The sequence below is a fragment of the Populus nigra genome, chromosome 15 (genome assembly GCF_951802175.1).
Source record: "Populus nigra chromosome 15, ddPopNigr1.1, whole genome shotgun sequence".
NCBI classification, from domain to species: domain Eukaryota; kingdom Viridiplantae; phylum Streptophyta; class Magnoliopsida; order Malpighiales; family Salicaceae; genus Populus; species Populus nigra.
This window is the reverse complement of record NC_084866.1, coordinates 7,476,937-7,495,262: the sequence shown is the minus strand read 5'-3', so window position 1 is coordinate 7,495,262 and position 18,326 is coordinate 7,476,937. Positions and strand designations below refer to the sequence as shown.

The following is an 18,326-nucleotide window of genomic DNA, read 5'->3' as shown; positions in this document are numbered from 1 at the left end:
CCGAAAAAATATGAGTTATCAGGGATATACTGGAGCTCTTTTTTCAACATAATAAGCACCATTAAAAAAATCTCAACGAGATGATTCTAACCACACCCTGAAAAGCCACCAAATATGATCGTAATTTTTTCAGGGTTAATTATGACATCATTTGGTATTCTTTTAAGGTATAATTATAATTATTTTATCGAGATCTTTCTAACGACATCAAATATATGTAAAACAGAGTCCTGATAACTTTTTTTTTATTTTTTTTTATCTTTTTCCTCATTTCACTTTATCCTTTTATTTTCTTGGCCGTTTCATCTTCATCAAATCTTTGATTGATTTTTATTTATGTTAATTGATTATGAAACATTCAAACTATTTCAGATAATATAGAAAAACATATTTTGGAATACGGTGGCCTTTAAACTGTGCTATATCCTAATTCCTTTTTAATATTGTACCAAAACTTTTAGCGTAAAATGTTATTTAAAAAAAAAAAAAAAGAGATCCCAGAACCAATGCCATGAGTTTTCACTCCTACTACCCAAATAAAAATTCCTTCAAGAGAGACAAGGTTGTGGTACATCATTTGTAAGTACAGAAACAGTAAACTTCCATTGAACAAGAGTTGATTGGCAGGTGGGAAGTTTATTTAAATTGGAATATTCTAATAATACAAGTAAGCTGGACGTGATAGAAGATTATATCCAAATCGAACAAAATCAACAACTTGTGTCCTTGTGATATCGATCTAATCTTCTTTTGGTTTCTGATTGAGAGAGAATCAGGCTGTGTTTAAGCATAGACTAATGAGTGATGAACACTAACCACAAAGGGAATAAAGTAATGCCAGTGGGTGAGTCACCTCATCAAAAAAACAAAGAAAAAGGTCTCACACAGACTTGCTTGTCTTCTAAAAAAAAGACAAGCAAGCTAAAACATGTTAACTTGATGACCATTTGAGCCAAGACCAAACAAAATAAAATATTTTTGTCTCGTAAAGTAAAAAGGAAAGGAAGCCAGGAAAATGAGGGAGAGGGGTTTCACTCAGTTTTATCAGAACCCAGAACAGCCCCCCCTCCCCTCCCCTGCCTTAGCCTGAATCTCTCGTTTTCTCAATTTCCCAGATTGAAAAAGGTCAAATTGTAAGTGGAGGAGGAGGGTACTGGGGTCTGAGGTAAAGGAACAGAAAAGGTAAAGGAGTTAGTAGTAGTAAAAACTCAAACCGTACATCCTTCTCAGAGCAGGCAAGCATTGGCTCCAGACACCAACTCCCCTCCTCTGTCTTGATACTAAAGAAAAGAAAATATTAGTACTTTTTTTTCTCTCTCTTTTGTTTCTTACAGTCCACTCTCCTCCTCTATTAGTTTATGCGTTTCCGTAGTGTTGTCAGAGACAAGAGCTGCCAGGCAGCTTAGCTTGCAGCATCAGAAGCATCAGAGAGGTTCAGACATAACATAAGCAGAGTGTGTGGGTGAGAGAGAGAGAGAGAGCAGCAATATAATCAGAACCGTTAGTTTTTTCCATCTACAGAAATTATGCAGGCCAATGGTCCCTGAAATAAATAAACCTACTCTACTCTACTCTACTCTCCAAGCCATCTAGTAATTATAAACCACACGCATTCACTCACCTCAACACACAGAACCTACTTTCTTTCTTCCTGCAACAGTCCCTGCCCTTTCACTTCACTCTTAAAACTTAAAAGTTGTTCTTTTCCGTCTTCTTCTTAATCTCTTCTCTTTTCGAGAGTTCCCTCCCCCTCCTTCTCGTTCTCCTTCCAGAGTAAAATGATAATGAGTGGAGGAAACAGGTTTCCCTTCACTGCATCCCAGTGGCAAGAGCTTGAGCATCAAGCACTAATCTACAAGTACATGGTTTCTGGCATCCCCATCCCTCCTGATCTCCTCTTCACCATCAAAAGAAGCGTCTGTTTGGACTCTTCAAAGCTCTTTCCTCACCAACATCCACATTGTGAGCCCATTACACACTAATCTCTTGATTTCTGTCTCCACAATTTCTTTTAAGTCTTTCTTTTCTCTCATCTGGGGTTTCTCTTAACTAATATATCGAGTACTTTTGGTGTGTTTTGTGGGTACAGTTGCTTGGAGCTGTTTTCAGATGGGTTTAGGGAGGAAAACGGATACAGAACCAGGGAGGTGTAGGAGAACAGATGGAAAGAAATGGAGATGCTCAAAAGAAGCATACCCAGATTCCAAGTACTGTGAGAGACACATGCATAGAGGGAAGAACCGTTCAAGAAAGCCTGTGGAAGTTGCAACACAAACACAATCAACATCGCCACCAACTGTCTCATCAATCACCAGAAACCACTCTAACAACTCATTACTAACAACATCCTCCCATTCTCATCTTTCGTTATTAATGTCACCTGAGACCCAACACCAGAATCACCTTCACTATCCTGCAGGTTACCATGCCCATCCAAACCATCAATTTTCGTTTTCTTCAACACCCACTGGAATTGGTCTGTTACCTCAAGAAAATTCTACCCACTTGCTTTTGGACTCTGGTGGTTCTTCTATGACCAATACAGATTTCAGGTCTGTTTGCAAAAGTTTTATAGTAGTACTTTTTCTGTGTTTTCTATTTTATTAAAAGCTTTTCTTAATAGTTTGTGTTGTGTTTATATATATATATATAAAACAGGAGGAGTGTTTACGGGCTGAAAGAGGAGGTTGACGAACATGCTTTCTTCTCAGAACCTTCAGGTTCTATGAGAAGCTTGTCTGGTTCATCTTTGGATGATGCTTGGCAACTCACCCCGCTCACAATGAACTCTTCTTCTTCTTCTTCTAGTACCAATTCTTCAAAGCAGAGGAGCTTGTCTAGTTTACATAATGAGTATTCTTATTTGCAGCTTCAAAGCCTATGCGATCATGATATCCCAAAACAACAAAAACAGCATCAACATAATTATTTTCTGGGAAATGATATAAGTAATCTAGGACCCATAAAAATGGAGAAGGAAGAACCCCAAAAGACTGTTCATCGTTTCTTTGATGAGTGGCCACCAAAGAATAAAGAATCGTGGCTTGATTTGGATAACAGATCATCAAACAGTGCTTCAGTTTCAACAACGAGGCTCTCAATATCCATTCCTTCATCACATGACTTTCTCCCAATCTTTAATTCAAGAACTAATAATGGTAATCAATTCCAAGTCTTTTCTGGTCAATATCTATTCACTTTTTTTTTTCCTGTGGTTTCTCTTTTTTAAACCAGATAGATACCTTCTTTTTTTTCATCCATAAAAGTTATTTTGTTTTGCAGATGGTTGAGTTTACATCGGTGGGTTTCTTGATGTACTAGTCGGTGGTGGGGGGGCTCACTGCTTTTTGTCAAGAGGGCTAATAAGAACTGCTCAACTCTTTTGTTTCTTTCTCCAAAATGTGATTGAGATTGGATTATGTGGGTGTTTAATGAAGTATCCAATGTCTTTTGCTTTGCTGGTTCTGTTCTTCTCCCCCCACTTCACTTTAGAATTCATAAATAAAAAGATTTCAAGGACACAAGCAAAATCTACTTAATGTTATGGTAGCTAAAGTATTGATATGAATGTATGGCCTGACTTCATTGATGGATTGCTTTTAGTTTCGGACACTTCCCCTTACTACAGTTATAGTTGAGGGACCTGATGCATGGCCCCAGGATTTGCTAATTTGTCACTTGTCAATTCACCTACGAACCCTACTTGTAATCATCAAACTGACACAGCATACAATTACTTCAAAAATGGGCAATGCGCTATATATTTTGGAAGAAGACAATTACCGAATGGGTACTTGTATCTCTCTATCTTCTTTAAAAATGGTTGCGCATGAGCTAACTCTCACAAATTACATGGAAAAGAAAATAGAGCATTTCACATACAACACACTTCTGCCATATCTCCTGCTCATGGAGCCCTTGAATTTGATGAGCACGCTTTGGAATAAGCAGAGCAGTACTACGCCAGCTTTGAACCCTCTTGCTACCTCCTTCACTTTTCCTTTCTTGGTGCTTCTATTGAATGAATTTTAATCAGAAACGATCTGAGCAGAAATGGGAAGGGAGGTATGAGGTATGCACCCTGGTGTATGGCATTTGCTGGGCATTTTGTTTCCCTCTTATCTCAATCAACATCAGGTTGGGTATAATGCGATGAGAGGAGGGGTGTTTCAGTCATGGAGAAAGGAGCCAGCAAGCCAGCCAGCCATGGGGAGGTAAGGTAAAAGAGCACTAGTCTGTTTCTGTTCTGAACCTTCTGATGGAAGTGCATGTGTGGGTCTGGTGCGTTCCTCAGAAAAGGAGAAATGCAAAGAGACTAGACTTTAAAAAGGACTCCCCACTGAATCTTGCAGTCAGTACGGAAGCAAAGCCATACAGCAACCCTTGTTAATCCTCTCACCAAACATCTCTTATCAGGCTCGGACTCTGTCTCCTTAATCAGGTTTTTTTTTAATTAACACATTAAACTTGAAGTTTTGACAAAATATTACACAACCGCGAGTAAATATCACTATTAAGAATTGCCGTAAGGAAGTTACCGTGTTTTAAAAATGTAATATCAATTAAAATTAAAATTAAAATTAAAATTCTTTTTTTAAAAAAAAAAACATTTAGATGACACACAGTCTCTCTATAAACTTATTGATGCCCTCATTATCTCTCTAAAGAACTCATCAATAATTTTTTATTTTACTTTTAAAACATTAAAAAAATAAAAATTATCCTAATCTCTAAGTATTCTTAGATGTTTTTGTATTCAAAACCCACCGTTGTCTTTACCATCACCATCCCAACCTTTTTTCTAGTCCTGCAAGAAAGCTAAATATATCAAATTACTATGAATTTGTATTTAGTTTAGTTGAAATAAAATAATTATTTAGGTTGAATTTAAGGTTTATGATGAATTTAGAGTTTGATGAATTAGTTAAGAATTTCATTAATTAGGGTTGATTTAACATGAAAATAAGTTAAATTAATTATGAATTAATTATGTGTTACGTTTAATTTTGGTTAAGTTGCTGAATTAGAAATTTTGTATGTATTGTTGGAATCAACTAATAATGTACTTAACTATACTTGTTGATTTTATGCAAGAGAACATGAATGGAGTAGAATTATGATGAATTACACATTCCATTGAATTATTGATAAGGTGATGAATTTTTTATTTTCTTTGAATTATGTTAATTTGCTATGAATTTGGGTTTGATTTAATACAATTGAACATGAAAAGATCAATGAGATTTTGTATCATGAATTATGCTTAGTTTTTGGTGAAGTATGCTTCAACGTTAAATTTTAGAAATTTGATTAAATTTTCTATGAGTTTTGCCAATTAAAATTGGGTTAATGCAATTTAGTTAAAATTACATCTAATTGACCAGAATCCAATTTATTTTTTTAACAGAATGCCTTAGAGAATCTCCAACAACTATTTAGAAAAGCCAAATTGATAATATGGCTTTTTGAATAGTGTAAATATAATATATTTTTTTCATATATGCATTTTAATGGAAAAAAGTCATTTAGAAAAGCCAATTTTATTTTAATATATTTATATTGATACAACTATTTATTAATAGTAATTAACTAATACAGCTCCAATAAAAACCTTTTTTTTTGCATAAAAATAAATTAAACAAACTTTTAGCTCTTTCGATCAACATGTAGAAAGAGCTCTCTAACATAGTTCTCTCCTTGGAGCAATAAAAAATGAGGGATGAAAGCCAAAATTTTATCTTTTCCTTTTAGCTTTTCTTTTAGCTCTTCCCTTGAAGATGCCCTTATAACATATTTATGTTATGTCATTATGGTGACACTATTGTTCATGATGTGAATAGTAGTATATCACTTACAATGACATGAACAGTTTGTTGTTAAATGGTATTTTAGGCATATCATATGCAGAAATAAAAGAAACCATTTGTTATGGACTTGGGTGGAATTATAATGATATTGATGTTGAAATAATTTGGAATTGTCGGATTGGTGAACATCAATATTATCTTATACCGATTGTGTGTGATGACAATTTCAAAACAATGATTAATTTTTTTTTTATCAAAAGTGGTTGAATATAATAATATTATATGTGAATAGTCAACCAAATTTTTTATGTGTCTCAACTTTTGCTAGTCCTTCAAATCCAGTTAATAAAGGTAAAAACAATTTATTATTGGATGATTTGTTACAAATGATAAATGATACTATGTTTGACAATATATTTGTTGACCAATATAGATTTAACCATTCTAAACCTAGTGACAATGAAGACGATGATATGTTAGACTCGAATATAATGATGAATGTTGATGATGATGATGATGTTGATGATGAAATCATACCTCCTATTCCTGAATTTAGAGATGTTTTTTGGTCTAGTTTTGTTGTTTCTAATGATTGAGCATTAAGTTATAGATGCATGCCATGAGGGTTTAATTTGGAGGTTGGATAAACATTTAGTAGTAAAAGTGAATTGGTTAATATAGTTAAACGGTGACACATTGCACATTTAATTGAATACTGACTACAATGATCGAACTCTTCATTTGTTCAATTATAATGTATACAAGCACCTGAATATAAGTGGTATTTGCATGATTGATATTATTAAAGGTCAGATTCATTTAAGATAGCAAAGTTAAAAGGACTACATACATGTGTTTTGACCTTTATAAAATAATATCACCATTAGCTTGATGCAAACTTTATTGCTAATGCTATATCAACCCTTGCTATGAATAAGATTTAAATGATAGTTGCAGGTATACATGATGAAATAAAATTGCATTACAAGTATAAAATTTTGTATGACAAAGTATGGATTGCAAAATACAAGGTGATTGAGCATCTTTTTTATTCATATGAGGAGTCTTTTGAAAAATTGTATAGGTTGTTGTTGGTAATAAAGGAATAAAATTCTAGAACATTCCACTGGTTCATCTACTGCTGCTTTATTTTTTAAATTAAGGGCATCGACAACGATATTTGTTTTTCTCAGGTGATAGTACACAATAATAATCCTTAGTCATTTCAACTCATATGTCGTCTATGCAATTCTTTTTATGATCTATGAAAATCTAAACCCAATACCCATACAAATAATGTCTCCAAACTTGCAAGATAAATACTACAGCAACCAACTTTAGAACTTGAATTGGGTAATTAACTTTACGTGGTTTTAATTGTCTGTATGCATAGACAATCACCTTCTCATGTTGCATTAAAACACACCCAGGTCCCTTCTTTGATGTATCGCTATAGACTACAAATATTTTGGATTCTAAAAGAGGGGTTAACATAGGGGCAATGGTAAACCTTAGTTTTTTGAAAGCTCTTTTCACGGCCTTTAGACCATTTCTATTTAACCTTCTTCCTATTTAATCGAGTCAGATGAGTCATTATCATGGAAACTCTTCTATAATATTCAACTAAACCAATGAAATTGTGAAATTTCATTATATGAGTAGGCCTTTCCTACTTCAAAACAACTTCCACCTTTCTTGGATCAATAAATATCCCTTCTCCTGATATGACATGCTCCAAAAAGATAGATTCCTTCAATCAATTCACACTTACTCGGCTTGACATATAGTTGATAGTCCTTTAATGTCTACAATACACATCTCAAATGTTGTTCATGCTCTAAGTATGAACTAGAATAAATTAGGATATTATATATAAATGCTACAACATATTTATCCAATAAAGGCCAAAAAACCCTATTCATCAAATTCATAAACATTGTTGAAGCATTAGTTAATCCAAATGGCATTACCAGGAACTTGTAATGTTAATAACAAGTTCTAAAAGTAGTTTTTGGCATATTTTGCTTTTTAATTTTCAACTGGTAATACCTCGACCTTAAGTCTATCTTTGAAAATACTCTAGATCTAGTAAATTGATCAAATAAGTCATTTATTTTTAAAAGTGGATATTTATTCTTCACCATCACTCTATTCAACTATTGACAATCAATGTAGAGTCTAAGCATGTCATCGTTTTTTTACAAATAGTACTAGGGCTCTACATGACAATTGTTCAGGCGTATAAACGCTTTATCTAGTAGTTCTTGAAGGTGGATCTTTAACTCAACTAGCTTTGCAGGTGTCATTCTATAAATTGGTTAGGCTACAAGAGAGGTCCCTAGTATATATCAATAGAAACCTCTACTTTCTTTTCTAAAGATAACCTTGGTAACTCTTTTGAAAATATATCAGGGAACTCCCTTATTATTGGGAGTTGAGACAATTTAGTTTTATTCTCTTTCATATCTATCATATAAGTAAAGTATGTCATACACCCTTTCCTTATCAAATTCTAAGTGGTCATGGCTGAAATTATGCGATCTAGTATGACATTCCTTTTTTCTCTAAACACCACTATTCTATCATTCAATTATTTGAGAGTTACCATTTTTGCAAAACAATCCATTTAATCCATATACTTACCCAATCAGTCAATTCCTAGAATCATATCAAAGTCAAGTAATTCTAATGGTCTTAAATCTACTTTCATTTCATGTCCACTAATACTAACCCTTAACCCTCTCTATATACATGGTCAATGTCTACAGTTTCTCTTGACAAGGTACTAACTATAAATTTCTTTATGTTTTACTAGGTTTTTCCCCAAGTTCTCTCATAATTTTTTGAGTTATAAATGAATGTGTTACTCTAGAATCAATCAAAACATATACAAATGAGGAATTCAGCCGTAACATACCTACCACCACATCAAAAGCAACTTTAACCTCATTCTAGGTTATATGAAATACTCTCTTCTATGTTATTTCTCCTTGAGCTCTCTAGTGTCTTTTATTGTCATTGACCACTGATTGTGTCGATTTGATATCAGGAGTAAAACTCATTCTCAAACTCTATCCTAAAATCATCCAAAGATATTTCTTTGGTGGTTCTCCTCATCTATACAGTCTCTCATCAAGTTTGTGCCCTATCTGAAAATAGTTAAAACCCATAGTTTTTTTGGCACTCATATATGATTCAATCTTTTCCAATTTCCAGATCCATCTCCCTAGAATCTCTATAACCTTCTCTCCCAAGAAGAGCTCACAACCAATCTCTCTCATACTTTTCACTAAACAAACTAATCCAACCATGATATATATGAATGTCAAGATTGTTGGGGTTGCTGGAGTTGTTACACTGGACATGCTGGCAACCACTGCTCTCATTATCTCCTTCAAGAAAACATAATCAACAGGTTGTGTGGATGTCTCACTCCCTGTCTCTCTCTATGTGATTTCACAGGCTGTGAAATCCCAGGCTATAAATAGTAGGTTAAAACATCCCTAAATCTCACTGATTGTCCTGACTATACCAATATTGCTTGCATATACGATGCGGTATCAGCTACGGGATCTTCCCCCTGCTTCTCAACTATATCAAAATTTTGATTCCTTCTTTGTGCTAGATATGGATTAGTTCTGGCTTTTTATCTGGTACGTAACATCCTCTACATTTTAACACAAGTCATTCTTCATTCTACGTCTGCTAAACCAAAGTCAGGGCTCTAATATCAACTATAACAACCTTATATTTAGGACACAAATTAACATATTCCAAATCATAGATAACATGAAACCAATGATTTTTTTTATGTGTGTGTGTGTATATCTAATGAAATTTCAGCAAAGTTTTCCTTAAATTAAATGTTTCTAATTGTTGAAATTATCATTCATCTATACAAATCCTAATTTTACACAAGATCTAACATCCGAGATCATTTCAATATCCAACAAGAATAAAATAGACTATGTCATTCATTTAGCTTTCTCGTATTGCATTTCATGTAATGATTTCTACATATTCATTGAAATTTAACATAAACAACTTGTAAAAAATTAATACATTAAATTCCATACATTTCTAGTTAAGATATAAAAGAGAAAGATTATGCAAAATACTACAATGATTTAGAAAATTTAAGTTAATACATGTATGTTTAATAATAGATTTAATTACATCTCAAAAAACAATACTGGAATTACATGTTATATAATAAGTAAATAGTATTTCTAAATTTAACATTAAGGTTTACCATCATGAGTAATTACAAAAAAAGTCTATTGTTCAAATCGAACTTGTGAGGTTCCTGTAGTTAAAATAATTACAATATAATAAATACTATTTAACAATTTATGTCTATTTAGAGCAATAAGTATCAAACTATAAATATAACTAATGAACATTTAAGAAAATTTACATCATTACTTATCCAATGATATCTTAACTGGCAATACCATTAATTCTTTTATATCATTCAAATCAATTATCTCAAATTACCTCATTCAAGTAGTTTATCACTTTGATGACTCTGATTCCTTTAAAATATTTATCATTTAAATTATCGGTCATCAAATAAACCGATGTCTCTATTACCACTCAGGTAATAATCAATATTTAAATTTCTGATCATCAGATAAATTGACTCATTTAGTACCACTCATGTACTAGTTAATATTTAAATTCTCGATCTTCAAATAAACTGACACCTCTGGTATCATTCAGGTACTAGTCAATATTTAAATTTTCTTTAATTGTTTGATAATCATATCGGGTCATTTGGTAATCCTAAACGGTCGATCAATTTATGCAACACATCAGATATCAATTTAGTTTTCAAATTTTTTTGTAATTAATTCTTCACCTAATCATTTATTTTATCATATAACATAACTGAATACCAATTTCATGTCGATTTGGATAAAATTTTTGAAATTATTCACACTAATTTGGCTGAAATACCCATTCAAAGGGGAATGTGATTTTTTTTCTTTAATTTTTCCATAATTCACTCATTTTCTATTTATAATTCATGCCTAATAACATGATTCTTAACAAAGAATACAAATTTAAACATTTTAACCTATAAAATTCAACTTTCTATAATATACACATTTCTTTCTAAGCTTCAAAACATACCAAAAATTAAATTTAAACATTGTGAAATTAATCCTTACCTCTTAATCACAATAAATCACAAAGAAATTGATGAGAAATCCAATTTTTTTTCATTTCTTTTTCATTTTATCTCCCTAACTTCTAGCGCCTCTATTGCTAAACTTATAACCCTTTCTAAAACTTGAAATACTTTGTTTAAATCTAAAAAATACTTCTCTAAACACTTTAATCTTTCTCTATTAAGTTTTTTAATGTAAGAACATCAAAGAATTCATGCAATTTTGCTGTCCTTTCTTCTCTTAATAATTGACAACTCTTGACTTCCAATAGAAGCCAAGAAAGCTATTTATATACATTAATAATTATTTACAATATTGTTATTATACTATAATTCATGAAGTTTTTTTATTTACTGGATATCTTGTCTTAGCGTAATTTTTACAACTTGGCTGGCTTCAAGGTTTTAATCCATGAAATCACGTTTTAGAAAATTAAATATATTTTTTAATCACAAACCTAATTTTTTTATTCACAAATTTCTTTTTTAATTTGAAAAAAACATGTTTTCTTATGACAAGCATTGTTTTTAAACAAAAACTTATTATGTTTGTAAAAGTAAGATTCAATAAAAATTAAAAAATCATAAATTAATCATTTCTATGCACTTATATGAAAAAACAATACGAGAAAAAATAAATTTTAAAAAATTATATAAAAATAAAAAAAAATATTTTATTCTCATTTAATATTAATAAAAAAATTATTTTAGAAATTATTTGTATCAAGCTAATACATAATTATTCAAAAATCAATCCACAATAACATCGTAAAAAAGCCATAATCTTCTTAAAAACAATTATATAAATTTTCTTGTGAGCAATACGTTTTTGGAATAAAGGCAATGACAATTAAAACAAAGAGGTTTGTTAAAATTTTCAATAATTTGAAATAAGTATGGAAAATATATCTTTTAAATTTAAACTTCATTTTTTAAGCATTGTTTTCTAAATAAAACTTATCAGGATCTCAAATGCAAGTTTTAATAAAAAAATATTTAAATAATATCTTAATATTTTATATGTGATTGAAGACAAACAAATAATAATTAATGTGATACAATCATGTCAAATTTATTAATAAAAAATATAAATATAAATTTTATTTTCATTAAATATTCATGAGCAAAAATTTATTTTTTTCTTCATAATAGATATATAATGATTGAAATTTTTTTTGTTAACATTCCCAGTAACTTATGGGCCTCCAAAGTCATGCTTGAGTGTCTAACTTTCCTAACTTTTTTTTTAAATAAAATAAATAATATTTTGTTTTGTTGGTCACATTTTCACAACTATAGAGTTTGTTAAAAAGTCATGTCATGGGTTTTTTTGGACCTAGAAATCCACTTTTCAACATATTCTCACCTAGAACCCTATATTAAATATGATTATAGATTGTTTGAAACCCTTAAATTAAATTCAACTAAAAGATTTTTAAGAAATCTTATGTTTAAATTTTTTTTGAGTGTCAATAATTCAATCAAATAGAATTCAATCTCTAAAATTGGTATAAAAGTAAATGAGAAGGCAACCCCTCTTAATTACAATTTCAAAAAGAAAAAATTTAATATTCAAACTTTTTTTTCCAAATAATTCATCAACTCATCTTTTTTTTTAAAGAGACATTTGAATAAATAAGATTAAGGTAATCAAGTAATATAGAAAATACAATGAATTGAATTTATTAATTTCATCTCTTTTAAATATATAAATTCAACTTATTTGTTAATTAAATTTAAATTAAAAACTATAATTAAATTTATTTATAATAAATAAATGATTTAAAACAAAATTTTAATAAACCAATTAAATGAGTCAAAATATAATCTCAAAACAAAATTAAATATAACTTTGTTTGCTAACATCAAAACACTTTTAAAATAGGTAAAAAAAAATACAAAACTAAATCAAATAAAAAATTCCTTTCTTAACCAAATGTTTTTTTTTCCCCAGTAAGACTAAAGTTAAAATACGCGCTACGAGAGAAACACATATAAAATTAAATTATATTACTTAAAACTGGGTAGAAATGTAATTTGAGTAGGTATGCACCTCGCAGCTTAATAAATAACTTTTTTTTTTTTTTCTAAAATACAAAACAAAAACAAAGGCGGTTATTTCCATTTCTTCCTGCAAATTGCAGTGCAAACAGGATCCATTGCTACCCTCCAAGTAAAAAAAATCTATCATATTTCTAGGGTTTCTGCTGCCCTCAAACTCATTTCTCATTTAAATCCATCTAAAACGATGCCTGTGAATCTGACGCCGAATGCAATTGCGATGATAAACGGCGGCGATGTGAACTTGAAGCCGCTAGTTCAGGTTTTGGATATAAAACAGATGGGAAGCGCACAGGAGAGGTTCAGGCTCCTCGTCTCTGATTCCGTTTTGACTCAGCACGCCATGCTCGGTACTCAGCTCAATGACCGAGTCAAGACTGGCCTTGTCAAGAAAGGATCTGTCATTCAATTGATCGATTACATTTGCAGCCAAGTTCAAAAGCGCAAGTCAGTCTGTTTCCCTAAATTGAATCTCCTCATTTCTTCCAAATTATAAGTAATTGAATCTCATCGATTACATTTGCAGAGCCAAGTTCAAACGTGGATTGAAATTCTTGAGGAAATTCTAAGTTTATTTTGAATTGAAATTTAAGATAATTGGTTGATTAAAATTGAAGTTGTAGAAGGAGCTAGTAACTGGACAATCTCTATACATGAAGAAATGTATTTATTATTAACTCTTTTTTCTTTTTCTTTTTTAAGTGTGTGTGGATTATATTAATTATCAATATATACTTGAAATTAATTAAGAGTTTACTACGTGCTATTAAATAAAATAGATCATACTTTGAAGAGTATCACATAAATTTAAATAAGCTGATCAGATTATAAATGGTGATAAACTGAAAGAATTAATGATAGAATGTGTGTTCTGGGACTTGTTTAAGTGTTTAGCTCTTCTTTGACTGACACTGGCTGTTTTTCTTTTTGGTCACTCTTAATACAGGATTATTGTTGTGCTCAACTTGGAAACTATAATACCAGACTGTGAAATAATTGGAAATCCAAAAATGGTCTCTGATGCTCCTGCTCAGAAGGCATTGCTTAATACCGACTCAATGCAGTCATCAACGGTTGATTATAACAATCCGAATTCTCAAAGTCATGGAAGTAATATGCACAGCATCAGGCCTGCTTTGAGCAGCCAAAATCATGGTGGAAATATGCAAAGTTTCCGGCCCACTTCAAGTACTCAAAATCAGGGCAGTAAAATGAGGAGTTTCCAGCCTGCTTTGGGTGCCCAAAATTATGGTAATGATGTGCAGAGTTTTCGACCGACAGTTCAACCTCCGTACCAACCCCCTCCAAGTTACAGAAATCATGGTGCAGTTATGAAGAATGAGGCACCAGCACGGATAATTCCTATTAATGCTTTGAATCCTTACCAGGGACGCTGGGCTATCAAAGCCAGAATAACTGCTAAAGGGGATCTTCGCCGCTATAATAATGCTCGGGGGGATGGGAAGGTCTTTTCCTTTGATCTTCTTGATTTTGATGGAGGTGAAATACGAGTGACCTGCTTCAATGCTGTTGTTGACCGCTTCTACGATGTTGTTGAAGTTGGTAAGGTTTATCTGATTTCAAAGGGTAGCTTAAAACCTGCTCAGAAGAATTTCAACCACCTGAAGAATGACTGGGAGATATTTTTGGAGGCAACTTCAACTGTGGATCTTTGCCCTGAAGAAGATGGTTCTATACCACAACAGCAATTCTCCTTCAAACCCATTAGTGAAATTGAGATTGCTGAGAACAATTCCATATTTGATGTAATTGGTGTTGTGATATCCGTTAACCCTTCAGTTCCTATATTGAGAAAGAATGGTATGGAAACTCAAAGAAGAATTCTGAATCTGAAGGATGGTTCTGGTTGGACAGTTGAGCTAACCCTTTGGGGAGATTTCTGCAACAAGGAAGGTCAAAAGCTGCAAGAGATGGTTGATTCTGGGTTTTTTCCCATTTTAGCTGTCAAAGCTGGGAAGGTTAGTGACTTCAATGGAAAATCTCTGGGAACAATTTCTTCTACTCAGCTCTTTATAAATCCAGATATTCCTGAGGCTCATGCTGTGAAAGACTGGTTTGATCGAGGGGGCCGTGATGTTGCTTCTATGTCTATTTCCAAAGACATTGCGCAAGGAGGACCCAAGAACGAGGTTCGCAAAACTGTGTCCCAGGTCAAGCTTGAAGGTCTTGGAAGATCAGATAAGCCTGATTGGGCCACTGTGAGGGCAAGCGTAAGTTTTATCAAAACAGATACATTCTGTTACACAGCCTGCCCTTTGATGATTGGAGATAGACAGTGTAACAAGAAAGTGACGAGATCCGGAAACTCAAGATGGCAATGCGATAGATGCAATCAAGAATTTGACGACTGTGATTATAGGTATCTTCTTCAAGTTCAGATTCAGGACCACACAGGATTGACTTGGGCAACAGCATTCCAGGAGTCTGGGGAGGAGATATTGGGTTACCCAGCAAAGGAATTGTACTTGTTGAAGTATGAATCCAATGATGATACCAGATTTGCAGACATAATCAGGAGCCGACTCTTTTACCAGTATCTTTTCAGGCTTAAGATCAAAGAGGAAATGTATGGGGATGAACGAAGGGTGAAGATAACAATTTTTAAGGCTGACAAGGTAAGCTATTCTTCAGAAAGCAGATTCATGCTTGATTTGATTTCCAACGTTCGTACATATTGAATAATCTGAACCTAAAGCATCTGATTTTAGATCCTGTAGCTTAAGCTCTTCAGAGTTGATTTAGGCTTTATACCACTTGCTTATAGGAGATTCATTGTTAGTGATTTTATCAATACTGTCAACCAATACACGTTTATAGGCACCTTTCAGATTAGGCCATGTAGCCTGTATTCAACATACTTTGAATTCAGCTTGAGGGCCATGTAGCCTGTATTCAACATACTTTGAATTCAGCTTGAGATTTATTTTTTTGTCTTTTCTCTACCCCTCTCTCTCAATATCCTGCATCTGGCGCTGATTTATCTGGGGAGCGTTGGCCTCTGCCAAGGAATGGTTGATATGATTCCAAAGTTTTTGAAGCTTGTGAACATATTTTAAATGTGCAGTTGACACTTAATTTTGTCATGCAATTTTGTGCCTTCTATCCTTCTAGTGCTCAATGCATACTGCGGTAAAGGCTGTGATCTCTCATTCTGAAAAATGAGAGCTGATGAGCCATAAAAATGGAACTCTTTTATTTCTGTTAAATTGCACCAAGACAGGAAAATTAATTTTTAGAATTCACTAGTTTTGGACCAAGTTACGTCTAAGGGCGAGTCACAGAAAACACACAAAAGACGCAGATCTTCATTGAAACACAGATTTATGACATCTCAGGATTATACATCTCTTAACTCCGCCTGACCGGGTCGAAATTGGAGACTCCTACCACTGCACCGGCAATGGCAACAAGCACAACTCCACCAGCCACAATGCTGAGCAAGAAGTTATTGAGAGACGGAGAAACCCCAGGCCCAGCAGCTTCGGCTACGTCTGGAATCACCATGGAAACCGTGAGTGCACCTGCTGTCAATCCAGTGACTACCTTCTCCTTCAATGAAGCCTTGACTTGAAACCTACCATTGCATCTTGATGCCGCCGCAATAGCCTTAGATGGCCTCACTGGGAGTGGCTTGAAGAAAGCCTCGGAGGTTGGGGCCGCCTTTCGGCTCGCATGAGTTAATGGCATGGCCATTGAAACAGCTGAAGTTGAAGCCATTTCTTTCTTTAATCTTGGCGTCTGCTCTCTCTACTCAACAAGAAGCTTTCTTTTGGTGAATTCACCTTTTAAAACTGGGGGATGGTGTTATTGTTATGGGGGCTTGTTTTACAAGGCGGAGGGAAGAGGTCCAATGAGAGGAGGAAATTTGAGATATCAGGTGGACTTGTCATCTTGATTCTCTTTCCTACGTGGCAGCTTCTCAGTTAGTAACTGGTGGATAAGGTTATCTGATTTGGGCCGCCCAATCACCATCAAGTTTGAAATTTGGAAGGGCAACTATCTCTACTTAAGTTTTGTTCGGGGTTGCATTTTCAAAATCATTGTTTGCATATAAAATTATAATTTAAAAATAAATATCAAATTTCGAACGGATTTTGTAAGTGTAATAAGTTTTTAAAATCATGATTTTCAAATACCTATTTTTAACTCAACAATCCACTCGTTGGTATTTAAAGGGTGTTAAGAACTCTATTAAATATTGTTTTCGATGAGGTTTTTAATTAAAATTTTTTTTAATAGTATTTTTTTATTTTTTTAAATTTATTTTCCATACCAGTATATGAAAAAAATTAAAAAAAATAAAATTAAAAAATAAAAAATAACAAAACAATAGTTTAACCGGAGCACCAAACAGTGCCCTGCATCATCTGGATATCACTTATCAAACAGCTGTTGGGCCCTTCCAATAACTTCTTCAGATTTGTTTATACTGTTTTCAGCAGAGTTATTAAACTCGATCTGGGGATTGACTCGACTAAAAAACCAGATCCCAGGTTTTATGAATCAACCTATAAAACCCGGGTTATTTAAGGGTCAGGTTTAGTTAAAGATAAGAAATGGAAAAAGAAGGCGATGAAATGGGACCAATGTGGCAGTCATGTTGTCGGTTGTTTTGTGTAGAGAAAGGGCTTTTAATCTCATCATCATCTCCTCACAAAGTTTATCTACCCTCTCTAGCTTCATCACAAGCAACCAAGTTATCTCTTTTTTTTGAACCATCTGTTTTGTGTAGGGATGAACACAACCTGTTGGAATTCCAGAAGTACAGTCCTTGCTCCTTGACATGCTCTAGAGCTTAAAAACATCACACAAACTCTCTCTCTTTTACATCTTTCCCTTGTAAATTCTTGTGGTGTCTACATGCTTGAAAACATTAGCTAGAGAGAGAAAAAGAGATGTTAAAGACTTGATGGTAATAAAGCTTGTGGTACTGTTACCTGTTGCCTCTCTCTCTCTCGCTCGTGAAACTATGAGTTTGGTTCCCCCCCACTCGACGACCAAGACCTGCTAATAAAGAAGAAACGGGTGAGTGAAGAGCTTTTTTTGTTTCTTCAAATCGGAGTCGTCAAAAGGAAAAACAAAATAGCTGACCAGCTCCTCGATTGGATGGGACTGGATAATGAAATGGATCGTACCCTCTTGGATGATTTATACAATCACTTATATGATCTGTCTGAGGAGCAGGGGAGGATTCCCTTCGAATATCTAATCTATTCTTTTTTGCCTTCCCTGAGGCTCACGTTCCAATTGCAGTCCTCCTACCA

General features: G+C 33.2%; 3 protein-coding genes across 4 annotated transcripts; 2 read left to right on the top strand and 1 right to left on the bottom strand.

The window, feature by feature from the left end:
* The first annotated feature begins 1,031 nt into the window (after positions 1–1,031).
* LOC133674128 (growth-regulating factor 1-like) lies at positions 1,032–3,457 on the top strand. Of its 2 annotated transcripts, XM_062095116.1 has the most exons (4): positions 1,037–1,962; positions 2,090–2,552; positions 2,659–3,158; positions 3,283–3,457. In XM_062095116.1, exons 1-4 carry the CDS (start codon positions 1,779–1,781, stop codon positions 3,288–3,290), a joined length of 1,155 nt encoding a protein of 384 aa, XP_061951100.1. In that variant the 5' UTR covers positions 1,037–1,778; the 3' UTR covers positions 3,291–3,457. The 2 variants fall into 2 exon arrangements, with proteins under 2 accessions (XP_061951099.1, XP_061951100.1); XM_062095115.1 differs by having other exon boundaries at positions 1,032–1,962; positions 2,659–3,457.
* A 9,629-nt stretch (positions 3,458–13,086) lies between these two features.
* On the top strand, positions 13,087–15,991 carry LOC133674726 (replication protein A 70 kDa DNA-binding subunit A-like). Its single transcript, XM_062095933.1, has 2 exons — positions 13,087–13,488; positions 13,988–15,991. The coding sequence occupies exons 1-2, from the start codon at positions 13,229–13,231 to the stop codon at positions 15,738–15,740; spliced, it is 2,013 nt and encodes a 670-aa protein (XP_061951917.1). The 5' UTR covers positions 13,087–13,228; the 3' UTR covers positions 15,741–15,991.
* Positions 15,992–16,231: 240 nt separating this feature from the next.
* Positions 16,232–16,884, bottom strand: LOC133674727 (uncharacterized). The gene has a single exon (XM_062095934.1). It carries the CDS (start codon positions 16,777–16,779, stop codon positions 16,411–16,413), a length of 369 nt encoding a protein of 122 aa, XP_061951918.1. The 5' UTR covers positions 16,780–16,884; the 3' UTR covers positions 16,232–16,410.
* Between the last annotated feature and the right edge of the window lie 1,442 nt (positions 16,885–18,326).

Excerpts from the sequence above, each read along its gene's own strand:
- LOC133674128 (XM_062095115.1), top strand. The coding sequence starts at position 1,779 with ATGATAATGAGTGGAGGAAACAGGTTTCCCTTCACTGCATCCCAGTGG. Across the intron at positions 1,963-2,089 it reads TCCTCACCAACATCCACATT|TTGCTTGGAGCTGTTTTCAG; the intron begins GTGAGCCCATTA and ends TTGTGGGTACAG. Across the intron at positions 2,553-2,658 it reads ATGACCAATACAGATTTCAG|GAGGAGTGTTTACGGGCTGA; the intron begins GTCTGTTTGCAA and ends TATATAAAACAG.
- LOC133674726 (XM_062095933.1), top strand. The coding sequence starts at position 13,229 with ATGCCTGTGAATCTGACGCCGAATGCAATTGCGATGATAAACGGCGGC. Across the intron at positions 13,489-13,987 it reads AGCCAAGTTCAAAAGCGCAA|GATTATTGTTGTGCTCAACT; the intron begins GTCAGTCTGTTT and ends CTCTTAATACAG.
- LOC133674727 (XM_062095934.1), bottom strand. The coding sequence starts at position 16,779 with ATGGCTTCAACTTCAGCTGTTTCAATGGCCATGCCATTAACTCATGCG.